Genomic DNA, 13313 nt, shown 5'->3' with positions numbered 1-13313 from the left:
AAAGGGTAGAAAAGAAGACCAAAGAATATCAAGCAAATAGAGAGAATTGTATTTTGTGTATTGTGTATTTTGTAACATATACATCAGCCAATTTATACAATGGCCTTGAATACAATAAAGGAAAGGAAATAATACTATAAAGGAAAAACAATAATCTCTTAATTACAAAATATTACAATAATCAATCAAATAATCTGCACATCAATGACTGCTTGATTTCAGCATGGATATCCTCAGCATTCCATATTTCATCACTAACATAGATTCTCTGTGAGTGTAGTTGACTACATGCTATAAGGAGTATTGTGCTAAAAGAGCTTCTAACCGCACCTTCATAGAGTTGACCTCTTTGAGGGTTGATATCTCTAGTCTTGTGAGCGTTTTGTGCCCTTCACCTGTACGTCATTTCCTTCTTTGTGATACACCGTTATTTTAGGGTTTCATTCATTGCATCACATTTCCATTATTAAACATATTTTTAGCTATGTTTTAGATTTTTGCTTTTATTTTGTAACTTAGCTCTCAATGTTTTGCTCTCATTCAATGTGACTTTTTAAATTAATTTTGGCACTTATATTGTATTAGTCTTTTTATAATGACAAATGTGGAGAAATTATGATGATATGGTATGGATTGCTTTTGTGACTATGAATGCTTTTGATTTCTCACGTGGTAGATATGATTTTATTGATTGTTGCTTACATGGTTGATTTGATTTTATTTATGTTTCACTTAAGGGGAGAAACTAGATTTTTCAAAACTATTATCTTTTATATTCCTTCAAAATATAGACTCTTTTTACTTCGAGGAAATTCATAACTTTGCTTAATTTTTTGAGGTCGTTGAAAAAAAATATTATTTTACATCATCTAAAATAGGGAAACTGTTTACTAAAGGATCTAGATGCTTTTATTTTGATAATAATGAAACAGTATGCCTAATGTTGTTGAAATAATAACTCTTGCTTGATTTAATATGAATTGTGCAAAGAAAACTTTCACTATGTATAAGACATGAAGAAAGTCTTGTGAGTTGCTTAGTCTAAGATATTTCTTGTTCTTCAATTTGTTTATAAAATTTAGAGTTATTTTTTAAATGATTAATGCTTGTCGAAATAACTTTTAATTTGTGGGTTTATAAAATTGTTTTCGTTCATGAAATGTGGTTTAAATTTGCTTAAAAGCAAGTATTATGAAATTCTAGAAAAACTCGTGGAACGGCTAACTGTTGGCCAAACGTACAGGGCAAAGTGCATTGCATTCTAGAACTATTTGGCCATTTGGTTTAGGGTGATGCTATGGGTACTAATGGATGAGTACTAATATGTGTACTAACTAAAGCATAGTACCCGTACTATGCGCATAGTACGGATACTATGCTTTAGTTAGTACACATATTAGTACTCATCCATTAGTACCCAAAGTATTATTCTTTGGTTTAACAATCAGTGGTTTGGGCAAAACTAGTGTTTTGTTAAAACCACATCTAAAACACACATAATAATAAAGCAAATCAGTAAAAGACCATCGATTTTCCCTGATTCGTTCCAATAACAGAATTATGTCAAACATTCAAATAGAATAATTTTATTGAATTTCTAAAATCTACAAAATACAATAATCTTAAAGTGTCGACAGTTTACCCTTGCTTTTTATTTTTTACTCTAGGTTTTTTACCATTTTAAAATACATATAATAAAAATTTAATCTCATTTGGGCTTATCAGATCTAACCCAACCGAAACTCAAATATTTGTAAATCAATTTCGAACCCAATTACAAATTAAGACCATCACATGTGTCGACGTAAACCAATAATCCATTAAGTCGATGCAAAGTATGAACCATTTCCAACATGTTTGAGCAAGATAGCCTATCGCTTTCTGACAATCTCAAAATCTATCTTTGCCATGTTTTAAAGTCACTAGACAGCTATTTTGACCAAGAAAAATGTAGATTTTTTTTTTTTTTTTTTTTTAATAGCTAGTTTCTTAGGTATTCATATAAAAACTCGTTTCCAAGTCTCTAGATACAATTTTTTATTTTGCACTTCTAAACTAGATTTATCTTTAAATAATAAAAAAAAAAAAAAAAAATCCTTAAAGAATCCGGATTTGAGTTTCAGTTTGTGATTTTTCGATTTCGGTATTGGCCCAACAACATTTAATATTCGTGATTATTATAGAGTGGGTTATGTGAGCTTCATATCTTATTTGAAACTAACTTAGCATTACAAATTGATAGGATTTAAGATAACATTTATTCTCCGAAGCTTGGCAAACAAAATGACCATGTTTAGTTAATCGCCTAAATCACTCCCTCCTTGGCCATTTTGATCTTTCAATAACTTCATATTGATGTTTATTTAAAATTACCCTCTTGTTTGTTTAACTTTTTAAAACTTTATTCTATTATCCTACTTAAAATAAACAATAAAAAACGTGTTTATTTTAATGTTGATAGAATTCAAATCAAAATGCAATTATATTTTTTTCAACTCAAAATGTTTAATAATTACCTTTCACAATAAAAGTTTATACTCAAACCACTACCGAAAATTGACCATCACCTCCGAATGGCAACTAACAACGTCCATACTAAGATCAGCTTGATCTTATCAGTCATAGGCCGATCTAACCTTTTTCGAACAAATCCATCGTGGATCTGACAAAAAACAGCCAGATCTATGACCAAAATCTAGCCATCGTTATCTACCAAAATCTTGTCATCAACGATGGCTAAGATTCAGTTGATTTCCTATTTTAGCAAATGCTAGAAGCACAATCCAAGACCATTATTAAATAAGACGATAAATTTGCCTACCTTCATTGATTTATGACTGATGCAATGCAACACCCGTTCTAATAGAATCAAACTTCTCTTTCCACAACTTCCAAGCTCTCCTCACTTCATCTAACTGTTCATCCGGAATGCTTGTGTTCTCATCCAAATTCACAACCCACTCCTTCCAAGGAGACTTTGAAGAATCCAAGAATTGTGAAACTTGAGGCAGCATGACAGACTTGTAGAATTCGTCAACTGTCTTGAGAATTTCCTCTGACTCAACCATTCTCAGCATTTCAGGTCTGGTAACAACCCCGGGTCTTTTTCTCAAGGAAAAACTATTTCCCCTCAGAATTAAAACTTCAGATGGAGCCAAGGGTAGAACAATTCGAGAGAACTTTGCCAGAGACAAAGTGAGGATATCTCGCGGTAGTAAATTCCGCTTAACTGCCACAGCAGTCCCAACCATTTTGCGAATCTGGTAAGCATATAATGATTTTTAAGGTCATTAATTCAGTAAAAAAACATGAAGAAAACACAATAAAGACAATCTATTGAAACTGATATTTTTCTATAAAAGATATGTCAAATAGTTACCTGATGCAACATGAAAGACTCACCCCATATGGAAATTTCAACATAATCAAACCCAAGTGATTTCTCCAGCTTCCCACAAGAACAGTGAAAAATCTTTCTGAAGTGGGAAGCACCAATTCTGTCTGTTTCATCAGGTTCATACAGCCATCTTGCACGAACAACTGAATCACAAATGTGATCCTTTATATCACTTTCATGCTTATTACAGCTGTCATCTAGGTGTTCGTGATTCACAACAGACTCCAAAGAACTTTGAATTGTTTCCACACAATCTGATGAATTGGCTCCATCAACCCCCACATTTTCTTCTCCTTCACTCCCCTCTGAATCAGACAATGATGCCTCTCTAGATGATCTTGCTCTTTTTGACACACGACCATTCTTAGGAGGTTGTTTCCTGTACTTGGATCGCACTGTGTAGTTATGGAAAGGATGTTCCCCCTATTAAAGTATTCACAACAAATAAACAATGAACAAATTATCTCTAGATTCCTATAATAGATAATATTGGCAACCATAATGACCATAAAACACGAAAGCAAGCAAAGAAAAAAAAGGGATATGTTTGTAAGTCAGACAAAACGAGCCTCTTGACAGGGCTCTAAAAGAAGGACACCTCTCTAATCAACAAAAATCCCATGCTCATCATTAAAGCACATGTTTTCATCTCACTTCATAATGGCTTCTGATGGGAAACTCTGTCAATTTAAAACAAACCCAGCCACAAAACAGTCCAAAACGCAAAAATGGCAATCCAATTCTAGAATTAAAACTGTAATGTATTGATTGAATAGAAATGAGATTTTAACAAAACAAACTGGAAACAGCAACAAGCCAAAAGAACAGATAATTCCCAGCAGTTCGAGGAGCTGGGGACCTCCCTTAATAACCCTTTGAAAATATGTCTATCCTTCCCTAAACTCCCCTCCCTTTATATACTAATCCCTTAACTAAAATATTCCTCCCACTAACAACTTGATTCCCCATCACGTGAATATTTTCCAACCAACTCTCACTAGCAAACATGCCCACTCACACACCCAGCACCCTACTGCCCTTATGCCCTTTATGCCCTTTATATTGATAGATTTTACTATTGGGAGGTCTCATCAGCTTCTCACAAACCAATAAGTATGAAACACCATATGGTGAAATCACATGATATAAATGGCACAGGGATGTGAAACACCCCGCTACATGCTTATATATGCTGCAACGTATATGTCAACCCAAGTACATAAAATCTTCATGGAAGCAACTCAATTAGGCAACAGCAGGAATTAATTTCAATAACCAGAGACCATAAAGATAAATTAAATTTAAAAACAGAAAAAAGAAAAAGAAAAAAAAAAGACGTATTACCACACCTCAAAGGCATTTAATATATCATTGAAGTCTGATATATGATAATCAATTTCAGCCACAGTAAACTGACTTTTGATTCCAATGATTTCAGCCGGAAGTAGGTAAGAGTATCTCCGGAGATTACACTCCCTTCTAGGATCAAAACTCCTAAATGGAAGAACCAAAATCAAAATATCAGTAACCAATAAAAAAGCAGCATCGACTAGCAGAATGACTGACTGACTATTTACTGATGTTAGATTTTGGCTCAATGGTAGAAAATGTTCAGGAGGGAAAAGAAGTATATAATGGGATAATAACATAATTGTATTTTCTCACACTTCATGGTCTCATCAAATTTTTAAACCCCTATGTTCCCCATTTTTATATTCAAAATTTATTAGATCTGATATCGTTGCTAATGGGTCGTAGTTCTAAGAGATCCTTGAATTTTATTTCACCCAATTTTTTCAGAAATCATTAAAAAAACAACCCACCTGAGGAAATTTTAAAAAGTTTCAGGAGTTTAATAACTTTTTACCAAAAGTTTTCCTACTAGGGAGCTTTTTAATAGTTTCTGAAAACATTGAGTAATAATTATAATAGGATCTTTCAAAGGAGTCCATAATAACTGTTCTTATGTAAATTTAAGGACCAAGTATCCACTCTCTCAGTACAAAAAAACAAAATCCTAAATTTCACAAAAATTTCTTCTCTTACTTCTCTTTTACTTAAATTTTCTCCAATATGGGCAACACTACACACAAAACTGTAACTAAGTATCAAGATGTGTATCCAAGTGACTCTAAATGGCAATAATGGCTTATTTATTTCCCTCTCCAATAAGTTTCGTACATTTCTTCATAGTTTTCATAAGCCGTTTTCTTATGCATTGTTCCCCTGTCATTGATCTCTGAAGTGATTTTCTTTTGACCAAATCTTCTCCAAGAAAAAGGGCAACACGACAGCTTCTCTTCAGCTTTTGAACATCTTTTGACAACTTAAATCTGTAAAAGTGCACGGAGTTCCAGCTCCGCTGAGTTCGACATTTTTCCATTTCATTATTGAAAGATTTCTTCCCATTGCCCCAACCCATCTGCACCAGTCTATCATATATCCATCAAAGTTGTCTCAATTATTCAGAAGTCATAGCAAATTGTAGCTCTAAGTGGCACTTCAACAACAAATTTCCAAAACTCCTATGAATATGTCATTTTCTATGGTTGTCACCTCTATCACTATTTTTCTTTTCAATGCTCATTCACATTTCAATACTTCTATGATTTTGTTTGCTTTGTTTTTCATTCAACAACTTTACAACATACATATGCATGAACTTCTTGTATAAGCGTGGTGCAATTATCTCAACTGGAGCAAAAAAGAAGAATTCTTTCAACAATGTACTAGGAAAAACACTAAAGAACTATCTAGAGATAGAAACTCATAAACTATCTTTGTTTAAAGGCATTGAAAAACAGTTAAAGCTGAAGTGAAGCTAGGATAGTGCTCTTTCCTAGACAATGATTTTGTCAAAAGAAAGATGTTTTGAGAGATCAATGAAAAAGGGGTAATGCAAAAGGATATGGCTCATTACAACATATGCATATGATTAAAAGCCAATCAAAAACCTAATGTCATCTTGGCTTCCAGGGATGACCACTGTCATTTCTTTGAGCTTGAGGGTCTTGATTGTGTTAAGAAATACACCAGCAAATCAGAGGAAAGCATTTGCAAGAATGAATTGGTCAAAATCAAAACGTCATTTCAACAAACAAGATAGCATGTCCAAGTTCAGGTAGGGCAACATTCCACAGCAGCTCATCAATACAACAAAAGTAGAAAATATACTAAATAGAAGACAAATGACCAGAAAATGTGAGCGCATATTCATTAAGATGGCCAATATTCACTTTAAGGTACAAGGGGAATCAAATTCTCAGCTTTTTTATTGGGACACATGAAGCTAAGAAGGGCAGACACCATGCATTGTCTACAATTACAAGTAAATACACTACGTAGAGATGTGTAAGAATAGTTTACAAAACACCATCATCACAAATGAGCAAATAGCACCTATCCTTGGAAAGTCGTAACTGCACAACAAAAAAGAACCTCTCCTAGAAAAGACTTCAGCTATAGGAAGGTCACAATTACAATGGGGACTACATGAAACAGACTGATGCTGAGTTGCCACCTAGCCATACATATGCAAAGCAAACCCTAAACAGTGAGAGAAAGTGACGTATAACATAGAGGATTCATTATTTCTACTATAAATAGATAATGATACAATGTGTAGATGGCTTTTCACCCATTCTTTCCTCTTCTGGCTTTTATCATAAAATTTCTCTCAAAATCATTTTTGGAGGAAGAGAAACTTACCACCTTTTCCCTTACTGACATGAGCATAGTCAACCCTAACCTTTCTACTCATTTTGTAAACCATTCCATGATCATCACCAGTTTCCTGAGATGAATACCAGATTGAGAAAATGCAGCCAGATATTGACAGAATCATTCGAGAAACTATGTTCAATTCTCCATAGCTTAGGCTGTATTTGTTTTGTTATTTTTCCCTATCCTATTTCTATCCTACTCACAATACATATTTATTTCCCTATTCTATTGAACTAAAAATATTTAGATTTTTTTAACCCTCTAGGTTTGTTAATTTAACTAAACACCCCAACCGGTCACATCCAACCGGTCATGCGTCATTCCGGCCACCGTCCTACAGTGGTGGCCGGCTGCCGGCATTTAATGGGTAGGTGGGGGTAATTTTGTTGATTTTAAAACTTTTATTGTAGGGAGTGTTTAACTAAATAAACAAATGTACAGGATTAAAAAATAATTTTACCAAACACATCTTCAATTTTAAATCCTATCCTCGTAATAATAACCCAACTCAACTTTTTCAAAAATAATAAAACAAACACAGCCTTAGTTTTCACTCTTTTCTATCTCTTCCAGTTTTGACACAATAAATATCCCATTTAACACTTCTTCACTCATAAACATTTTTTACCGTTTGGAAAAAACTCACGTCAACATGATTTGACATCTAGATAAGAAAGATCACAAATTTCTGTTCAAATGCCAACTATGCTTATCTTTTCTCTATTCTTCAAGCAAAAAATGAGAACTTCTAGTCCTTTGTTACATGCAAGAGCAAGCCGCAAGGTTAGAATTAAGAAATCAATAAAAGAGAAACATAGATGCAATGTGATACATGTAGGGGTGGACGGGTCCAAGTACCCGCCATTTTTTGAAGAAACTAGAACCAAAACCGAAACCGTTGATTCCAGTTCCTCAATAGCTAGAACCGGAACCTATTTTTCAAGTTCCGGTTCCGGTTCCGATTCCAAGTACCCGGGAAAACTACAATGGTCCCTATTAGTTTCAACAATAACAAATAAACCTTTAAAAAAATTACAAATACACCCCATTTTGTTTAATTAATTACAAAATGGCTTAGATGTTATATTATATTTAATTAATTAATGTTAAAATCCATCATCAATTTCAATGACTTGATAAAGAAAATTCCTCATAAGTCATAATTTCTTGATAATGTATCAAACTCATAAAGCATTATTTTTTCTTTAATAAATTCTCACCCTTTTTCATGAATCTCACAAAAGTACTAACCCACTCTCTCTTTCTTCTCTTCTTCTTCAAACCCCAATATCCTTTCTTCTTACCAACCACCGAAGCTATGGAAGAAGTTGCAAAAGAGGCAACCAACATCTCTCAACTCTTTAACAGGTTGTTTAAGATTCTAGGGTCCTAGGCTTTGCGGGATTTTGCGCTACAACTTGTGGGAGGAGTGGATTCAACAAAGTTGAAGATGGTTGGATTTCTGCTCCAAGTAGTAGAAGAAAATCGACTGAAAGTGAAGACCCATACACCGGTTCCGAATCCGGTTCTCAGTTCCTACACTACAGGAACTGGAACCGAAACCAAAACTGGCCGATTCTTGATTTCTAGAACCGGAACCTACCCTGTGAGGGCCAGTTCCGGGTAGGAATCGAAACCAGAACCCAGGTACCCGTCGGTTTCGGTTCCGGCCAGTTCTTTTACACACCCCTAGATACATGTTATCAATATATTGACAATTAGCATTTGATTCTATTTCTTCAATTTTTTTTTTTTTTTTTTTTTAAAATTTCAACTTCAAAAACCTACCTAAAATATTTGCATAGCTTGAATTTAAAACACGGTTTTTGAAAAGCACTAAATTCATTTTCAAAACTACACATGAAACAACAAAGATCTTTAAGATATTGGAAAATTTTGCAAAACACAACTTTCATAACTTCTTTGTATAGTTTTTACCATCTTCTCAACCAATGATCTAACTTTTCCAATGGATAGCAGATCCACTAATGTGTTTCTCTTTTTTCTTCCATTAATACATGATAGTCCTTCACCATTTCCACCAAAAAAAAAAAATGGAAGTAGATCAACAATTACTAAAGTATGATCTCCCTTGGTCACTGAAAGAGTTTTAAATAAATGAAAAAAGAGTAAAACAAAATAAATAAGAACCAAGAACACAAACAAAAATAAACCACAAGAGAAAGAAACCAAAACCTAGTATAAAATGACTTATAAATGGAGTCCCTTGAAAGTTTAAAGCAAATGAACCATGAATATGTTTACCTCATGATAAGAATAATTAATTGGCGTCAAGTGGTACTGAAAAAAGATCCCGTAATGAAATACACTCAGACAAAATGTGTGAAAGGTTAGATAAAGCAAACGTGAGGCACAACTACATCTTCAAAATCTTTTTATTTGAAAAAAAATAATAAAATAAAATAAAAAGTGAGTCTCACCCTTGAGAAGGTAAAATGCTGAAAACTTTGATATTTTCAGGAAGATGGGTGTTCATGCGTTGAGCAAGGTCAATGCCACAAGGATCTTCCTTCCATGCGTCTTCAGGAATTTCCATTTTCATAGATATCATGGTTGCCAAGGAGTGAACCTACAATATTTGGCAAAAAGAAAACCAACAATAAACATCAGCAAATACAAATAAGATCATATGATAGAAGGCGAAAACAATGTAATCAGTATATAACTCACTCCTTTATCAGTTCGGCTACTTCTAGCCCAAGCAATTTTGTTCAAATTTCCATAGTTACTATCACGAATTCCACCAGCCTTATAAATAGCACTTTCCAGTTCCCCTTCAATAGCTACATTTCAAAATTGTAATGCTTTAGCAAGATCCCATCCACCCTAGCTGATTAAAATCAGTTACATAGTCAATGTCGCTAACATAATTTACTAAAAACTATAAACGTAAACATCAAAATAATCATTAAAATATCAAAATTACTAATAGTATCATAGTTTTCTAATGAGCCAGTTAGAAGAATTGACAAAACTGTAAGGTTATTTTCCAGAAGCGAAAAAAATTAAATAAAAGAGAAGTAAGAGAAGAAGCTTACTTGATAATGAATGTTCATCTCTTTGCATTTGCAGGCCTGAAAGAAAAAATAACAAATTACACAAATCAGAAATTTAATATATGTATCTTTTTTTACCAAAATATAATAAAATTATAAATGAAAAAAAAAAAAAAATAAGACCTCTGTAGTCGGAGCCGACGTAGCCGAGACGCAAAACGACTTTCTTTTTGCGGAAAGGCTCCCACTTTCCGGCGCACAGCTTTGGAGTCAAAGTATGAGAAGTGGACGGTGGAGATGAAGCGGAAGCAGAAGAAGAAAGGAGTCGAATGTGGTTGACTGTGATTGAGAATCTGACGGTTGAGAGAGTTGAAGCTAGGTTTTGGATGGGGCATGTTGCAGAGACTGGAAACCGCAGAGAATGGACAGCCATGGAGATTTGAGCTTCCGGACACCTCAAGTAGTATTTCATTAAAAATAAATAGAAAAAAAAAAAAAAAAACTTTTTCGATTACATTTAAATCCTCACTAGTTTGAAAAAACTATCCACTGCGCCCAACTTGTTACATCTTTGGGTTTGGTAATCCCCGAAAACCCACACTGAAGATAATAAAATACCAAATGGAACCAAACAGACCCGAACAAAATTTGACTGGGTTAGTTAGGGTATACTCTCCAACCCGAAACACCCTAATCGAATCGTATAATATATTTATTGTATAATATATGAATAAATTTATCATTAATTAACCTGTTAAATGTGCTTATCATGCAATTGTTAAAGTCAAGATATTATAATCCTAAGATTCTTAATCAGAATTCGACCAATTTTTAATTTGAAAAATTAAGTATACTGAAAAATACAGTTCTTAAATGACATGTAATAAATTTGACAAAGAAAAAAATAATAATTTTATATAAACTAAAATGAATTAAGCGGAACCGAACTAACCTAGTTTATAATGTTTTGGTTTGTCTGAGTTTCTAATAAATATGGTTCAGTTTGGGTTTTTTAGAACTCAAATTTTTTTGGTTTGGTTCAGCTTGGGTTTGGCAAACCCGAACCAAAGCACCTAATCGCCACTTGCACAGCCCTAATTCCTATGCTTAGGGCCTGATGTGGGATTAATTTTGGGAATTTTTTTAGAAACACCGACAAGTTTCACAAATCACACTAAACCCCGTTTTGAAGGGACGGCCCAAGCCCCAATTATATTAGAACCTGTCAATAAAATCCATTAAACACAAAAATGACATTTTGACCGTTTAACAAAATCCTATTAATTATCCCCAAAGATATTAATTCACACAATTAAAAAAAAAAATTACAAAATTTTTATTCAATTGAAATTGCTCAAATCTATTTTTAATTGAAGAAATAGCTTAATTTACTATGTAAATAAAATAATCAATTTTGAAAGAATCTTCAATAGATAAACTTTCATTAACATTCTCATCAAATTGAATTTTTCTACATAATAAATGTTTTTAACGAAATACAGGCTTTATATCCATTTCATATGCAATCTCTTTAGTTGAAATCATAACAGATACAAATCCATTTTTTCTATGCTTTTCTAAGAAGAAAATCATGTTTTGAAAAGTTTGTTCCCTTCATTGATTTTTTAGGTTCGAACCTTGGGACTACCTATTACATTTGTGACTTACCTTGTTGTTTGAAATCTTATTGCTTCAACACTTTCTACAAGACCTTCCCAAAGTGTCCTCGACAATGATGTAATTGTTCGATTCAATATATTGTTTTGAAAGTTTTGCTCACTTCATTAACTTTTTGGGTTCGAACCTGGGGACCACCTATCACAATTGTAACTTACCTTAGAACATTAGGTTTGTAGAGTATACAATAGATCCGCGAATTAGTTGAGGTGCACGCAAACTAGTCAGGACACCCCCGTCATCCAGAAAAAAAAAAAAAGATTCATCTCTTTGTTGAAGAAGAAAATAATGAATATGCATTGTACAAACAAAAGAAATGACAAAGTTTTAGAACAAGAGTTAGCCATGTCACAAAGAAGTAAATTAAGATCATGAAAACCACATGGTGTATAAAATGATTTAGTTCTACAGTCTTTTTTGGACACCTTGCATTTTTCTTTTCATATAAATTCATTATCATGTTATTTTATTATTATTGGATTTGATGAAATATCTACACATCTTAATATAAGCGTCAATTTGTTCTTGATGGCTTTGCATGTGGAGTACAATAAAGGACAATAGAAAAATATTTAGCTACCTAAAGCATAGTTGTATTCATAATTAAATGAAAGTGAACTGTATGTGACTAAATGACAGTGAGATGTTGGCAACACAACCACAAGTACACAAAGCTACCAAGAACAATCGGCAAAAGCTTCAACACAATTCAGCCAAATCCACAAATGCAACTAATCAACTCAACACAACTGCAACAAAGAATAATGCTAAAGTGATTTAAGGTATAAAGGTTACACCACCAACCAATGATAGCCACACCAATCCTTAGCAAAGATTGGATAAATGAAGGAAAACACTCTCAAAGAGCAATTTTTCATTCATCAAATTGGAATTACAATGGAAAACTCAGCCCTTTAAAATGGTCTTACAAAGTTACCCTAATTCACAAAGATATAAGCCATCCATGTGGTACAAACAAATGAAATCAATCCCAACCACACAAGTGACAACCAAGGGAGATTTGAAATTCAAAATATTTCAAATACATGGGAGAATGTAAACACAAATAACATAAATAATTTAGGTCAAATCTTAGAAGAAATTAAAGAATCATGTGACTTTCTCCTTTGGATAAGAGACAATGAGCTGCCCAAATCTTCCAACTTTATCTATGCCAAATCAAAAAGAGTATGTTAGCCTATGTTTTCTTATCCTCATGATTAATGCTCCCACATAGCCTAAGGTTTTGTCCCTTGGGCCGAAACTACATGTGTTTTTGGCAATCATGATGGCTTGATTTACATCAAAAAAAAATGAATACTAGAATAGGATATTGCTTGATACCATGTAAGCAATATATAATTAAATTAAAAGTAGAAGCCCAAGAACACATACCTCCGCCATAGCAATCGATTCCAAATACACCAAATACTGTGAGAAATTAGTGAGATTTATCGGTCTATCCAAGACTAATCCTGTAATTGATGGAAATCACAGAC

General features: G+C 33.3%; 1 protein-coding gene across 1 annotated transcript; it reads right to left on the bottom strand.

The window, feature by feature from the left end:
- Nucleotides 1-2501: 2501 nt before the first annotated feature.
- Nucleotides 2502-10592, bottom strand: LOC116113409 (putative tRNA pseudouridine synthase). The gene is made up of 7 exons (XM_031399563.1): nt 10321-10592; nt 10180-10215; nt 9812-9924; nt 9562-9710; nt 4747-4891; nt 3380-3820; nt 2502-3260 (listed from the first exon to the last, which is right to left on the bottom strand). Exons 1-7 carry the CDS (start codon nt 10568-10570, stop codon nt 2832-2834), a joined length of 1563 nt encoding a protein of 520 aa, XP_031255423.1. The 5' UTR covers nt 10571-10592; the 3' UTR covers nt 2502-2831.
- Nucleotides 10593-13313: the final 2721 nt, after the last annotated feature.

The sequence above is a fragment of the Pistacia vera genome, unplaced genomic scaffold (assembly GCF_008641045.1).
Source record: "Pistacia vera cultivar Batoury unplaced genomic scaffold, PisVer_v2 Contig679, whole genome shotgun sequence".
In the NCBI taxonomy this organism is placed as follows: Eukaryota; Viridiplantae; Streptophyta; class Magnoliopsida; order Sapindales; family Anacardiaceae; genus Pistacia; species Pistacia vera.
This window is presented reverse-complemented; position numbering and strand designations above follow the sequence as displayed.

Excerpts from the sequence above, each read along its gene's own strand:
- LOC116113409 (XM_031399563.1), bottom strand. The coding sequence starts at position 10,570 with ATGGCTGTCCATTCTCTGCGGTTTCCAGTCTCTGCAACATGCCCCATC. Across the intron at positions 10,216-10,320 it reads CGTCGGCTCCGACTACAGAG|GCCTGCAAATGCAAAGAGAT; the intron begins GTCTTATTTTTT and ends TTTTTCTTTCAG. Across the intron at positions 3,821-4,746 it reads ATATATTAAATGCCTTTGAG|GGGGAACATCCTTTCCATAA; the intron begins GTGTGGTAATAC and ends ATACTTTAATAG.